The 12,912-nt window shown below is 32.2% G+C and overlaps 1 protein-coding gene across 1 annotated transcript; it reads left to right on the forward strand.

The window, feature by feature from the left end:
* Positions 1 to 4,722: 4,722 nt before the first annotated feature.
* Positions 4,723 to 10,988, forward strand: LOC128989177 (uncharacterized). Its single transcript, XM_054411048.1, has 5 exons — positions 4,723 to 4,808; positions 8,930 to 9,158; positions 9,710 to 9,852; positions 10,140 to 10,278; positions 10,766 to 10,988. Exons 1-5 carry the CDS (start codon positions 4,775 to 4,777, stop codon positions 10,986 to 10,988), a joined length of 768 nt encoding a protein of 255 aa, XP_054267023.1. The 5' UTR covers positions 4,723 to 4,774.
* Positions 10,989 to 12,912: the final 1,924 nt, after the last annotated feature.

The raw sequence follows: 12,912 nt of genomic DNA on the forward strand, positions 1-12,912 counted from the left end.
TAACTGTTTTGTTTCCTACAACCTCAACCGTAGAAAGAAGTAATTAATTTAACTGTATTGTAAGAACTAGATCCAAAACATGGGTTATTGACCTAAGAAACAGTGCTATAAAAATGAAATACTCACTAGCGACACTAGTAAACCAGAGTTATGTTTATGTGTGCAATTGTATGAATGTTACAAGAACGAGTGTTCCTCAAATATGGCCCACAACTGCTCCAGACAAAATCCTATGAATTAAAATGCGATACACAACAGATGAAATTTTCTTAGGTGTTTTCATTCAGTTTTTACATAGATATCAATAATTTGTCAAAGTATAATTTTCTTTACAAATAAACTAATAGTTATTACATTTCGTTATTGATTTTTCTCCAATGATTTCATCTGCAAGTAATGAGGAAAAAACGATGGGTGAACACGTGGATATACAGCTATGGTGAACAATATACAGTTTAAGATTCGAATTTAAAAACTAGTATAAACAACAATTTATATATTAGTATATCTAAAACGCTAAAAACTGGGTTGTAGTAATTCGATATGTTCACCATTTTCGATTTTAAATTTGGAAATTATTTGTTATGTTTTTAGACATTACCTTACTTTGATAATGTTACATAGGCCTACCTAAAACTAAACTCAATTAAAAATGTTTAAAAAATACCCAATTGACCAACTAACTGAAATGCTTACCCACAAACTGCCTAAGGGAGGTATGCATTTTAGGTAATCCAATGCTCAATTTTGTAGCAATATACTACATCCCTGAATAATTGTTTATCATATAAAATAATAAATACAGATAAAATGTTATGATCCTGAGGTTACCCTATCATGAAAGTAGTCTTTTACTGGACATAAAACATAATTTACATTTCAAGATGTAAGAGCTGCAGCGATGTTCCATTTATTGAGCTGTAAAACCTATGACTAGCCTGAATAAGATATGTCAAGAGAATATGATGTGGATAAAAAGAACTAATTCCAAAGCAGTAAAACCTGCTTCATCATGTAACAGTTGGATTATCTGGGTAAGGATCTTTACTTGAGCCACAACACGTGGTTTGGGAAAGTTCTAGCGTAACTTAGTAATTTAATCTATTTTGTACATCCTTTAGTGATATTGTATCTGTAATAAATATTGGATATAATTTTGTATTTATCTAAATTTTATTTACGAGTAGTCTGTACGCTTTATAGACCAAAATATGTTTATAATTAGAGTTTATTTGTAGATAGGCCTACATACTTTGATTGATATTCACATTTGGTTAATCAAAACGATATTGGTGTGTTGTATGCCCTAGATTATTTTTAGTATGGGAGTAATGTATAATCTAAACTTTTTTACTTAATACTATAAAACCAATAATTTTCAAATCACTTACTCTGTAGTATTTTCAAAATACTTACTCTGTAGTATCATTTTTGTTTGTAAGTGTATCGACTTTTACTCTGTGCTGAAGAAGATCACTGTTATGTGTAGAACTCACACTCACTGCATATATTATAACCAAGTGATATAGGTGACCGGACAAAACCGCCTCTTCGATTTTTAGAACTTAAGAAAGTGTATAAATCCACCGACATAGGTTTTTAACCTAAGGTGTTATTGTTTTTGTCTTTTTTTCTTGTGTAAATGTATTTTTATGTTTGTTTGTTGTATGAAAAAACAATAAAGATTTCTTAAAAAAAATCATACATAACAATCAGAAATCAGAAAATCTGTATTGCTTCATAAATGTATGAAACAATAACATGTGGGTTCGCCCAGACCTGAGACACCCTGTAACATTATAAATTTAGATAAACATATTAAAAATTCTTTAGGCTTCATTCATCCAAAATATTTATATTTACTAAATATATTAAATAAATATATTTACAAAGCTACAGAGTAAATCTAAGAATAACTTAGATTAAGTAACTTACACACTTGACGTTAAATAATTATTTAACGATGAAACAGTTCATCCCTAGGGCAAAGACCTGTTTGGGATGTTCTATTACGTACTTATGCGTATAAAACAGCTCAAAGATGGGATCACAGACATCAATAAATAATACACTCTAAATAACAGTTAACTATTTTGTCTATACAAGCAGCTTATTTCTAGTATGTAATAGGTGTTATTTAATAATATGCTTTTATGAAGGTGCACAATTTTGTTTCCTATCATTAAACACAGCAACAATTTTACTAATCGTTCATTCTCCTTGAAATCAGTTTTGATAGTGTTATGTTATTAATTTTATACTATTCAAATTTAATCGAACAAACGATTCTATAGCCAGTAGGTTAGCTGCAAAGAGGGTATTTGCAAGAGTCATTTCAAATGACCCAAACAATATTCACACTTATAATGCAACTTGTAAGTAATACAGGGTGTTATTACTCCCTTGGTTATGTTGGTGACAGAAAATCGTAAAACTAAATCAAGAATACTCCATCGTAGCATCGCATTCTCAAGGGATCCCACATCATATTTCCACCTCCCACTGAAATTTAAAGGATATAGGATTCAAGACTTCCTTGTCTTTGGTCTTGATTTCATCACAGATTCTCCATAAACAACTAGAAAGAGTGTCTAAAACATCAAAAACTAATTACCAGTTTTATTATTCTTAGTTCTTAAAGTCCCTGTCTTTGAAAAAAATCCATCACTGCAACCAAGTTATGACAAATGGAATATCAAAATGAATCTCGTGGTTAAGAAATAATTTTCTATGTGTTTTTAATACACAAAACTAAACCTTTATGGAACCAATGAAGTAGACATAGTAAGTTTTACCATTTACTATTGAATAGACAAAGGTTTTACCATTGACTATACACGTCAATGGTTTTACATACGCTTTTAAAAACATGCCATGAAAAAAATATTGGGCACCTGATCAGAATGAACTAGAATATACAAACAGCACAACCTGTCGGTGGCTTACATAAAGAGATACTCTAGTATTATTTTGAAATGTAGTTTTTCATCGCCACATCGTCGTAAATAAATACAACATTGTGAATAACTCTGTTTTGCACATTCTAACAACGACAAAATACTGTCTTTTCTAGAATACTTTAAAGAAATACATGCTAAAATGAACAAAAAAGTTAAACAAATTCTTGTATTTATGACATTTTGTCTGAAACTATTATATTTGTAGATAGATTGTTTTACATTCAACACGGAGAGTGGATTCGATATTGATAATGGTAGCAGGTGTCTACAATATGAAGGCCGTAAAACTCCTTTACTGTATAAAAAGTGGATCACATCGGGTTCCTACAATCTCAACGGCATCAATTTTATGTATAGTTTGTCTTTGAGGGTAGCTTACCTTTCCTACCTTTTGAGAAAATTACAATTTTTGACTTGTTCTCAAATTCAACTTAAGCTCTTAGATCAGATAATTTTTTACTGAAACTTAAAAAAATCTAGTTTAGTTTCCAAATTGTGCGGAAATGGTTTAGCATGTATACCAAATCCATGTATACACTATGAAATATTACAAATTATGAATTTGTAGAGCTTTCTTTGGTGTTAGTGTGTTTAGTTAAATTTATTTAGGACGCATATTCATACACACCAAAATACTATTAACATCATTAACGTATTCCGGAAGAAAGAGTTAAGAGAAATACACTATAAACCACCCAAGGTTCTACATTTATGCCATAGATTTATACCAGCCAGTCAAATCACCAAATCCATAAACAACCAATTTGTAGAGCTCTCTGTAAGTCCCAATGTAAAAATTGGCACAATCCCAGCAATTCGCTTCAGGTTTTTGATTTGTTTTTCTGAAGTTGCACTATCCACTAGAACTTTATCGCCCCTTTTCATTAGAATTGGCTCCATGCATTCTCAATCCTCTTTATTTACTAATGAACCTGAATTTCGTTGCCTGAATAGGTTGTTTATATCCTGTATACTTACTTTTATAACGCAAACATTTCAATCACCAGAATTAGTATAGTTAAATGAAAATTTAGTTGATTGTTTGGATTGATAAATAAGGTATATTCAAATTTCCTACCACACCTACTCTCAGTGTTTGTTTATACATAATACAAGACTAGAGATAGGCTGTGGTGTGTATTTTATTCCCAGAACACAGTTTAATAGCTTAGTAGTTATTCACGTTGCTCAAGGATGTCAAGGTTTGATGCCTAGTTTATATAAGGGATTAACTCTCTCAACAACAGTATTTTACATTTAACAAGCATATGTTAATCTTTCAATCACGAATAAAAACAAACATCACCCAAGAGAAAATAGTACTGTATATTTACGAAACTGTTGCTTGCAAAATCAACACCCTTACTTTAAGATTATTTGTAACAATATATTTACAATATATTTACAAAACTATTGAGTTATGACAACAGAGACCAACTTTCACCGGATTAAGGTTTGAATTGAACTGCACATTTACTAAAATTTAGCATACCAATAAAAACGAACTGTTATGTTAATTAAAGCTCTCTTCCTCTTCTTTTTTGTAAAAAAAATTTGTTAATTTAAAAATAGAAAATTTGAAGATCTTCTAGTCATTAAAAAAATAAATGAGCTAGGTAAAGAATCTAACAATTTGAAGAATATTCGTTTGTAGTTATGGGGTATGCTAGAGAGCGCTAGAGAGGGGTGGGTGGATAAGCTGTAGAGGGGGTGGTAGAGAGGTTAGTACAGTCTACTCTCAGTATGTGACTAACACTCGTCCAGTGATGAGACACCTTCCTACTGTAACTCACCTGACTGGCACGTGACTAAACATGTGGATGACTACTGCATACGTCATCATACTGTGTGAGTATACTGTCTAAATGCGTTAACTGATTAACATAACATTTTATTAATCCACTGTAGTATACATTTTATAATAGTATTATAGTGACATAAATACATTTTTATAGACTTACAATATACTTTAAAGATTATCATATTGTATTTTGTTGTAATGAAGAAATCGTGCGAAAAAATGTTATAACTTGGAAGGAGCTGTGTTACGAATCTGTATGATTATTAAAAATTAATAAATTTGACAAATACCATGAACTGTCCAGTACACATTATTTGTCTCATATTTATTTTACTGAGAAAAACAAAATTTGATACGACATTCACACTCACACATTTAAAGTGTCTATATAATGTCACATTGACAATATTATTGGGGTATTAATTGGTATTGCAAGGTTGTTATGTGAGATAGTAAACAATACCAAGTTTTGGACCATTTTCTTACAACAAACGTAAAAAATCTCGAATTACAGTACTATGATACACACGAAAAATAAAAATAAATATTATATTTACAATATTTATATTAACAGTTACTAACAGTTACTAACAGTTACTAACAGTTACTAACAGTTACTAACTGTTAACAGTTATATTAACAGTTATTTATATTGTAGATTTAATAATTTCCTAATATTTCAGTGCATCATAGTTAAAATTGTATACCCTTGAGGCATGTATACACAGAGAATGAAAGTAACTACTTAAGCTATTATTATTTAATGGAACATTTTTAGAGACCAAATTCCCCAAGGGGAAATATGAGGAATATAGGATACGTGTCACATATTTGATCACTGTTTCATATGTTGTGACATAGGACGAGTTATCATTTTCAATACAAGGTTAATTTAATAAGTATTAAGTACAAAACCACCCTGTACAATATATTTTAACCGTAAATCAAGTTTAAAATATACAATATTTAGTGCACAAAAAAAGAACGTGGTTGATAGGTTGATTTGATCTATTCTTAAAGATCTTTTGATTTCCTATCGGAGAAATCTCGCAAGTTTTAATTTGAGTTTAAATGATCTTTTGCGTAACTTTACTACTTATCTACTTACTACTTACTCACTACTTATCCTAGCCATCCAATAAACTAATAAAATTAAACCCTAAGATATGATAGGAACAAACATGGTTTTTCGACGAAATCTCTATTGATTAAATAAATTATGTATTAGACCTATATCCATTACTTAAATAATGTTTTTTATTATGCATAAAATGGTTACTTCATTATTCTGTACAATTTTAAACCACTTATTATAACATTAACTTTAAATTAAAGGGTTTTCAAATTAACCTAATTGAATTATTGGCCGAATGGCGAAATAGGCTAAGAAGTGCTTTTATTACTCTTCCTCCAAAATTTTTGGATGTGAGACCCTTTGGATGTACAAATCTATAGTCATCAACCTAATTAACTAGTTGAACATTTTACGAAAGTTATTACGAAATTTAACTGAGCACTGCTTTCTGCAGGCATATTTTTGAAACTGGTATAAGTAATACTTATAACATTTTAAAAAGTGATATTTGTAAATGTATCAAGTTTTTGTATTTATACATACTATATTTTTATATATTAAGTATTTTTATATAAGAAAAAAATCTGCCATAAAATAATAAACATATTAACTAAATTATAAGTCAAGAAAAATAAACACATACTTAAAAAAACAAAGGATAATTATAATCTCGAACATAACGTTCAGAAATATTTAAATTGATATCGTATTTCATAGGAATATTTACGTATTTAATGGTGGATAAAAAAATCTAGACAAATATATATTCACCAAACCTTAAATTCAATAGAAGCATCTAGTTGACAACTAATTATTTACTATGAAAATTATAATTTGACTTATTACTAAAAACTCAACTACTATATGAGTCTTTCCTTTATCGCTCTTTAAGTCTTTACATTATGGTATACATCATTATTAATTTTAATATCAACTCTAATTGGTCGTATTATAAATTCAAATCATTTATTATTTGTAAGCTTTTTTCCAACAAAACCTTATTAAAGGTGCAAAGGAACAAAACAAATTAGAAATTCTTAATAAAATAATTTATGTCACAAACAACCAAATTAATTTAGCGATTGTTTGTGTTGTTTGATCAATCATTATCCTCGTATGGATATTAGATATTACAATCGCGTAAAACTCTTTCACTTATGCATTTGCTTTTAACATAAAGAATTCCAGGATTGATCAATACAGCAGTGCAAAATGCATTTGAAAACATACATACACACATACATTTTATTCTAACACTTAATCCTAAAATATTAATTTAGAAATCCATGCATTCTGGATAGCCTGTTCGTGCTTTGGCTATCAATTGTTGATGCTATCTGGCAAAAGGTAAAAAACAAGACCAGAATTTGGACATTAAAAAAAAAACTTTTAAAACTCCTAATGAAGTGGAAATGCAAATACAAATCTTAAGTCTTCTATGCTATTCCTTAGGTTCTGTACACAAAGTGTTACTAGTGTGTAAACTATATAATTAATAAGGAGCCCGTTATCTAAATAAAATTAAAAAGGTTTTCCAGCAAAACAAACTGGACAATTAATTCTACAAGGGATCTAGAAAGCAAATTTTCGTTAACTAGCATTTGATGTACAGTATCTGAAATACGAGTATATATGTTTTAACCTTAGCCTGTCTAAGACGACCCGCAATAATTGGTGGCATTAGGAAATTTAATAAGTAACAATTGGGATTAGGACATTCTTCGTTACTAATTATAAGGATTTATACTAAACTAGCAGTCATCCGGCACGCATTGCTGCGCGTAACAACTATTATTTTAAATGGCAATTAGTTCTTTACGATGATTAATAAAAGTGTATACCAAAAATAAAAATAGAACATTTTACTTAATTTCCAGTGGATAAACAATGTTTTTGTTTTTTTAATTAGGTGTATAAATATATAAGTTTTCAGGCGTACCTACCACCACGTGAGCATGCAACATACAGCTGTCTGTGTGAAAAGCATGGATTTTCTAAATTTAAACCGACGATAATCAGGGATTGCCCTAGTGTCTTATAATGGTGATTGCGAAAGCAAGATTCATAGGAAATTGTAGTTGGTTAAATTCAGAGGGTAATTCGGATGAAATCATCAGTATTCTTGGGATTAATTTCTCCTTCAAACTTACCACTGATAATTTCTGCTTCAATCAATTTTGGTGTAATTTTTTTATCGTCAGTCTGGTAACGTTGCACAGTTTCGATGGATTTAAGTTTCGCATTAGTATTATTGGAGTTCCTTCTTTTAATTACAGTAATGTGGTGGGTTAATGACAAATTGAGAGGCATTTGAATACCCGAGATAGCACGCACGATTATTATTCACTTAATAATTTATGTTAGATTGTGTGGGTATAGAACAAAAGATAAAAATATTAAGGCATTGGCATCCCTTTTATTGTTTATCATACTTTGATAAAGGTTTTTATGTTTAAATATTTAACATTGGAGAATTTGAACGTTGTTGAGTGCACAGTTGTGCTGCAATTGGGGTTTAATAGATTTGGACTTATTCAAAAGTAAAATAGTTTTCTGTGCTGCACTCTGTAGAAATATTGTGGCTCTTTTTTAAATCATGACTAATACCAATTCTTTTTGTCTATAATCTATTTTCGTAATAATATGAATACAAACTTACAGGACTTGGGTAGGTATTTTGGTGATGTGTCCTTCATAAGGATTCATAAGTATTTCAACTCTATTAGGAGTTTTAAAAGTTGGGTTTTATTAGGGAACTGTCCAAATTGTAGTCTTGTTAGAATCTAACGTTGACCTTGTTAGTCAGATGGCATCATTAATTGATAGCCAAAGCACAAATGGCACAAACAGATTGCCTGGACAGAAAAATTAATATTTTAGGATTAAGTTTTAGAATGTTAAGTGTAAATATGTTTCCAAATTGATTTTCCACTAAACATAACATTGAATAGTTTTCAATGGTCGATTGATTGTTTAATATTATGACATTATTGGTGTTGTTAAACTTAAGTCTAATGGACATTCAATATAATAATTTAACCTGTCATTCATTAATAAAAAATACTAATGATTAATGAAGTTAATTCTTTCCAGTAGTTGAGATGATGACGATTACAACGTCAGAAAACACAACCCTCTCCTCTACCTCTACTTCCACCTCCAACTCCACCTCTACTTCTACCTCCAGCCCAGAGAGTGTGGACGTGGAGTGCAAGGATCGCTCCTACCTGGACAACTGTCTCAAGAAGTTGCCTCCCATCCTGGAGAAGTCTGAGATGAAGGGGATCCCCAGCTCCAAGACTGACGTCGACGCGTCCTGCAGGTGGGAGATACTAGTGTTGGTGTGGCCGGGTTGGGATTTCAGGGGAATACAGTTCAGAGAAGGCGGGTCTGAACAGAGATTTCAATTTGTCTTTGATTTCTTGATAGTATTTTAGATTCGAAAATAATAGGTAACTAGGAAAATGTTTTCCACAAAGGGTTATCAGCGACACTCACTGAGCAAAACGGTTCCGTCTCAACAAAAGTACAACATATGAAAACAAAAAATAAAATTATTACTGTGTTTTCATAGTAATGTTTTAAATAAATGTGTCCTCGATTGAAACAGCTTGATTAAGCTGTAGCAGACATTTATCTGTAGAAACTAAGTACAAAAGACTTAATTGGAATATTTATGGAAGTAAAATAAAAAAGAAATGCGTTTCCCTCTTTCTGGAACAATATTTATAACTATGATTTTATTTGAAGGAATCTTTATCGATTTAAACATGGTGTTTGTCTTGACGTAACTTTTGGTGCTCCATTTTTTAGGTGATCCATATTCACACCCTTATAATTTACTAATAATGATAACTTTAAAAATGTTTGCAGTGCGTTCAAGATAGGCATGGGATGCATGGATACGTTTGCAAACACTTGTCTTTCAACAACAGACAAACAGACATTAGACGCTCATGTCGCTGGTGCCAGACACACGTTCAAGTTCCTCTGTGACGACCCTGTCTTCCAGTCTGGTAAGTTACATTCAAGATAGACATGGGATGTATTGACACGATTGTCTATTCGACGAGCATGACATACAGTTGCATGGTTAAAAGGAGATTAAAATAATTCAATGTAGAAATGAAAAGTAAAAAACACCATACGTTGTCTTAAGCAATATTGGGTTTAGAAACACCACAAAACGTGCTAATCGTTAAGCATAAGTAAGTAAAGGTATTCTTCCAGCTAGGTTTTAGACTAAGTATCTAGGTTTTAGTTAGACAATAAGACATATCGAAGACATCAAAAACTGTTCCAGAATACTTGCAGTACACATCTTGCTACAAGGCCATCAGCAAGGACTGGGACAACTGCGCCAACAGGTTCGTCAGTCTTGTCAGAGAGGAGGTGGCGAGGAAGAGCTACACCATGGAGTCTAGACTGCTGGAGCTCTGCTGGTAGGTAGTTTGTAGATGGGTTTTTTACAGAAAACTAGACTTACGAATACAGATTTTTCCGGAATTAGAATAAAAGTATACGTTAATAGCTCAGAAATACACACTTAAATGATAGCGAAATCCCTCTGTAAATGTCTATGAAAGTTTAAGTTGTACTTTAATGCTACTTGCTTACTGCTGCTTGTCAAGAAAACAGTAAAACCTTCAACAAAACCACGTGCCATAAACATGTCTCAATAGACTAATCATTGCACCTGTACCTAGTAAAGGGTGTTTTTATGATCCGGATTATTTTTGTTAAACCACCAAAATTTATCAAACCAAAGAGAGACATAAAATATATACTGTTCATCATCATTCACCGATGATTCTTCATATTCCACTATTTTAAGATTTTTTCGTTGAAAATACTAGCAGACTAGTAGGAAAATGTGCCTAAGAATCCTCCAAATACCCAACATTGTTAAAAACAATTCTCTGTTTCCAGTGCAAGACACGGGTTCCTCAAGTGCGTGTACGTAGCTGCTCGGCTCAAGTGCAAGAAAGAGGAGGCTCTGTTCATCAAGAAGATCGCTGACACGTTGTCTAACATGCGTGTGTACTCCAAGCACTGTCGCAACGTGGACGTGGCGTTCTGTGGATCAGCTGATCGTCCACTCCTGTCAGCGCTGCCTCTACTGCTGCTCTGGACATTGGCCTTGGTCAAGTGAACACGTTATAACGTGGCGTTCTGTGGGTCAGCTGATCGTCCACTTCTGTAAGTTCTGCACCTACTGGTACTCTTGACATTGACCTTGGTCAAGTGAACACGTTCATGTGGCGTTTTGTGAATCAGCTGATCGTCCACTCCTGTCAGCGCTGCCTCTACTGCTGCTCTGGACATTGACCTTGGTCAAGTGAACACGTTGTAACGTGGCGTTCTGTGGGTCAGCTGATCGTCCACTTCTGTAAGTTCTGCACCTACTGGTACTCTTGACATTGACCTTGGTCAAGTGAACACGTTCATGTGGCGTTTTGTGAATCAGCTGATCGTCCACTCCTGTCAGCGCTGCCTCTACTGCTGCTCTGGACATTGACCTTGGTCCAGTGAACACGTTAATGTGGCGTTCTGTAGATCAGCTGATCGTCCACTCCACTGCTACTCTAGACATTGACCTTGGTCAAATGAACACGTTGTAAGCTGTAACTTTCTGTAAATACCTGTAGATTATTTTCAATCAATACATAACATTTTTATTGTCAGATGTATTCAGTTATCATCCCATTGAAGATCCTTGAATAAAGGGTGTTTTCATGTATTAGGACAGTAAGCTAAATTTTTTCTAGGACGCAATAGTGGACAATTTTAGCCTAATGAAATAACTAAGTGTGTGGGTAAAATTTGATAAAGGTTGTATATTTCTCGACTGATAAAATTCATCAAAAAAATAATTATTTAAGAGTCCTTAGATGCTATCGGCCATCTCTTGGATAGTTTTCATCAGCTGCTGAAGAGTTATTTTTCTTCAAACTGTGGGATTAGAAATTTTCTTTATAGTTTTTTAATTATAGTTTTACGAGTACATCTAGGCTCCAAGGACTCTTAAGGCCCAATTAGTAGCCAAATTAGTGTATTTTTGGAATAGGGGTTCGATTTTAGAAGGGAACTTAAAGAAAATTATATATGAGGTTGGCATGTTTTTCGTATAGCGTGTTTTGAGCCAACCGAAGTGTTTGAGACTTGGATAATGGTTGTATCTCTGTGACTTATTAACCAGCCGATTCATTAGCCAGGATCATTAAGCCAAGTTTCAATACTCATTAGGTCACAATAACTTCAATTTCATTCGAATTGCCTTGAACAATTCTCAGATTAACCGAATAAGAACCAAATATGATTACGGTTATTAATCTGGTAGATACTTTTAGGGATCACATTTTGACAATATACCGGGATGTGTATTTAGAGGGTTTAAGAAAAGATCAATACACTGCAATTGAAATGAAGAAGAAAAGACATTTTCAACACAACACATTAAAATCCTAAGTGTATATCTATGTGAAAACATTTTAGAGAGTTCATTTAACACATCCATTAACATTGTGATTTAAGTGTAAAATGTATAAGAACCAACATCTTCATACATACAACAATATTTTCCTTATGAAAGGATTTCATGGCAGGTTAGCATAGTAGGTAGGTTTGTTGTTAACCTGTAATAGTAATCAATAATCCCTATGTTTCCACCTCATGGTGAGTGTTACATCAAATATAATGATGAACAGTTCTGATTAGATTATGTTGGATGTACATCAATCACAAGTTTGACGAACACTGTTGAAACATCTGTGACGATTTATTGGGATTGATAACTTTTAAATTGAGAAAACCCGAAAATTATAGATAGGAATGACTGATGGGTAATTTTGAGTTATAGATTACTCTTTTCTTTTGTTAGATGGAAATATTATTAGGCATATTTGAATACCTTAATCAACTGAAGATATTTTAGCACTACACGGTAAATATTTATTGGTTTATGATATAATTTTTGTAACGAAGAAAAAATAATTTTTAAAAATAGTTTCATTGGGGTTTTGTAAACGTAGGTATGTTAAGCAATCAATCGTATCATCGTATGACGTTTACTGGAT

This window comes from Macrosteles quadrilineatus, unplaced genomic scaffold (genome assembly GCF_028750875.1).
Source record: "Macrosteles quadrilineatus isolate MER2022 unplaced genomic scaffold, UCM_ALF_1.0 Scaffold_3__2_contigs__length_128488019, whole genome shotgun sequence".
In the NCBI taxonomy this organism is placed as follows: Eukaryota; Metazoa; Arthropoda; class Insecta; order Hemiptera; family Cicadellidae; genus Macrosteles; species Macrosteles quadrilineatus.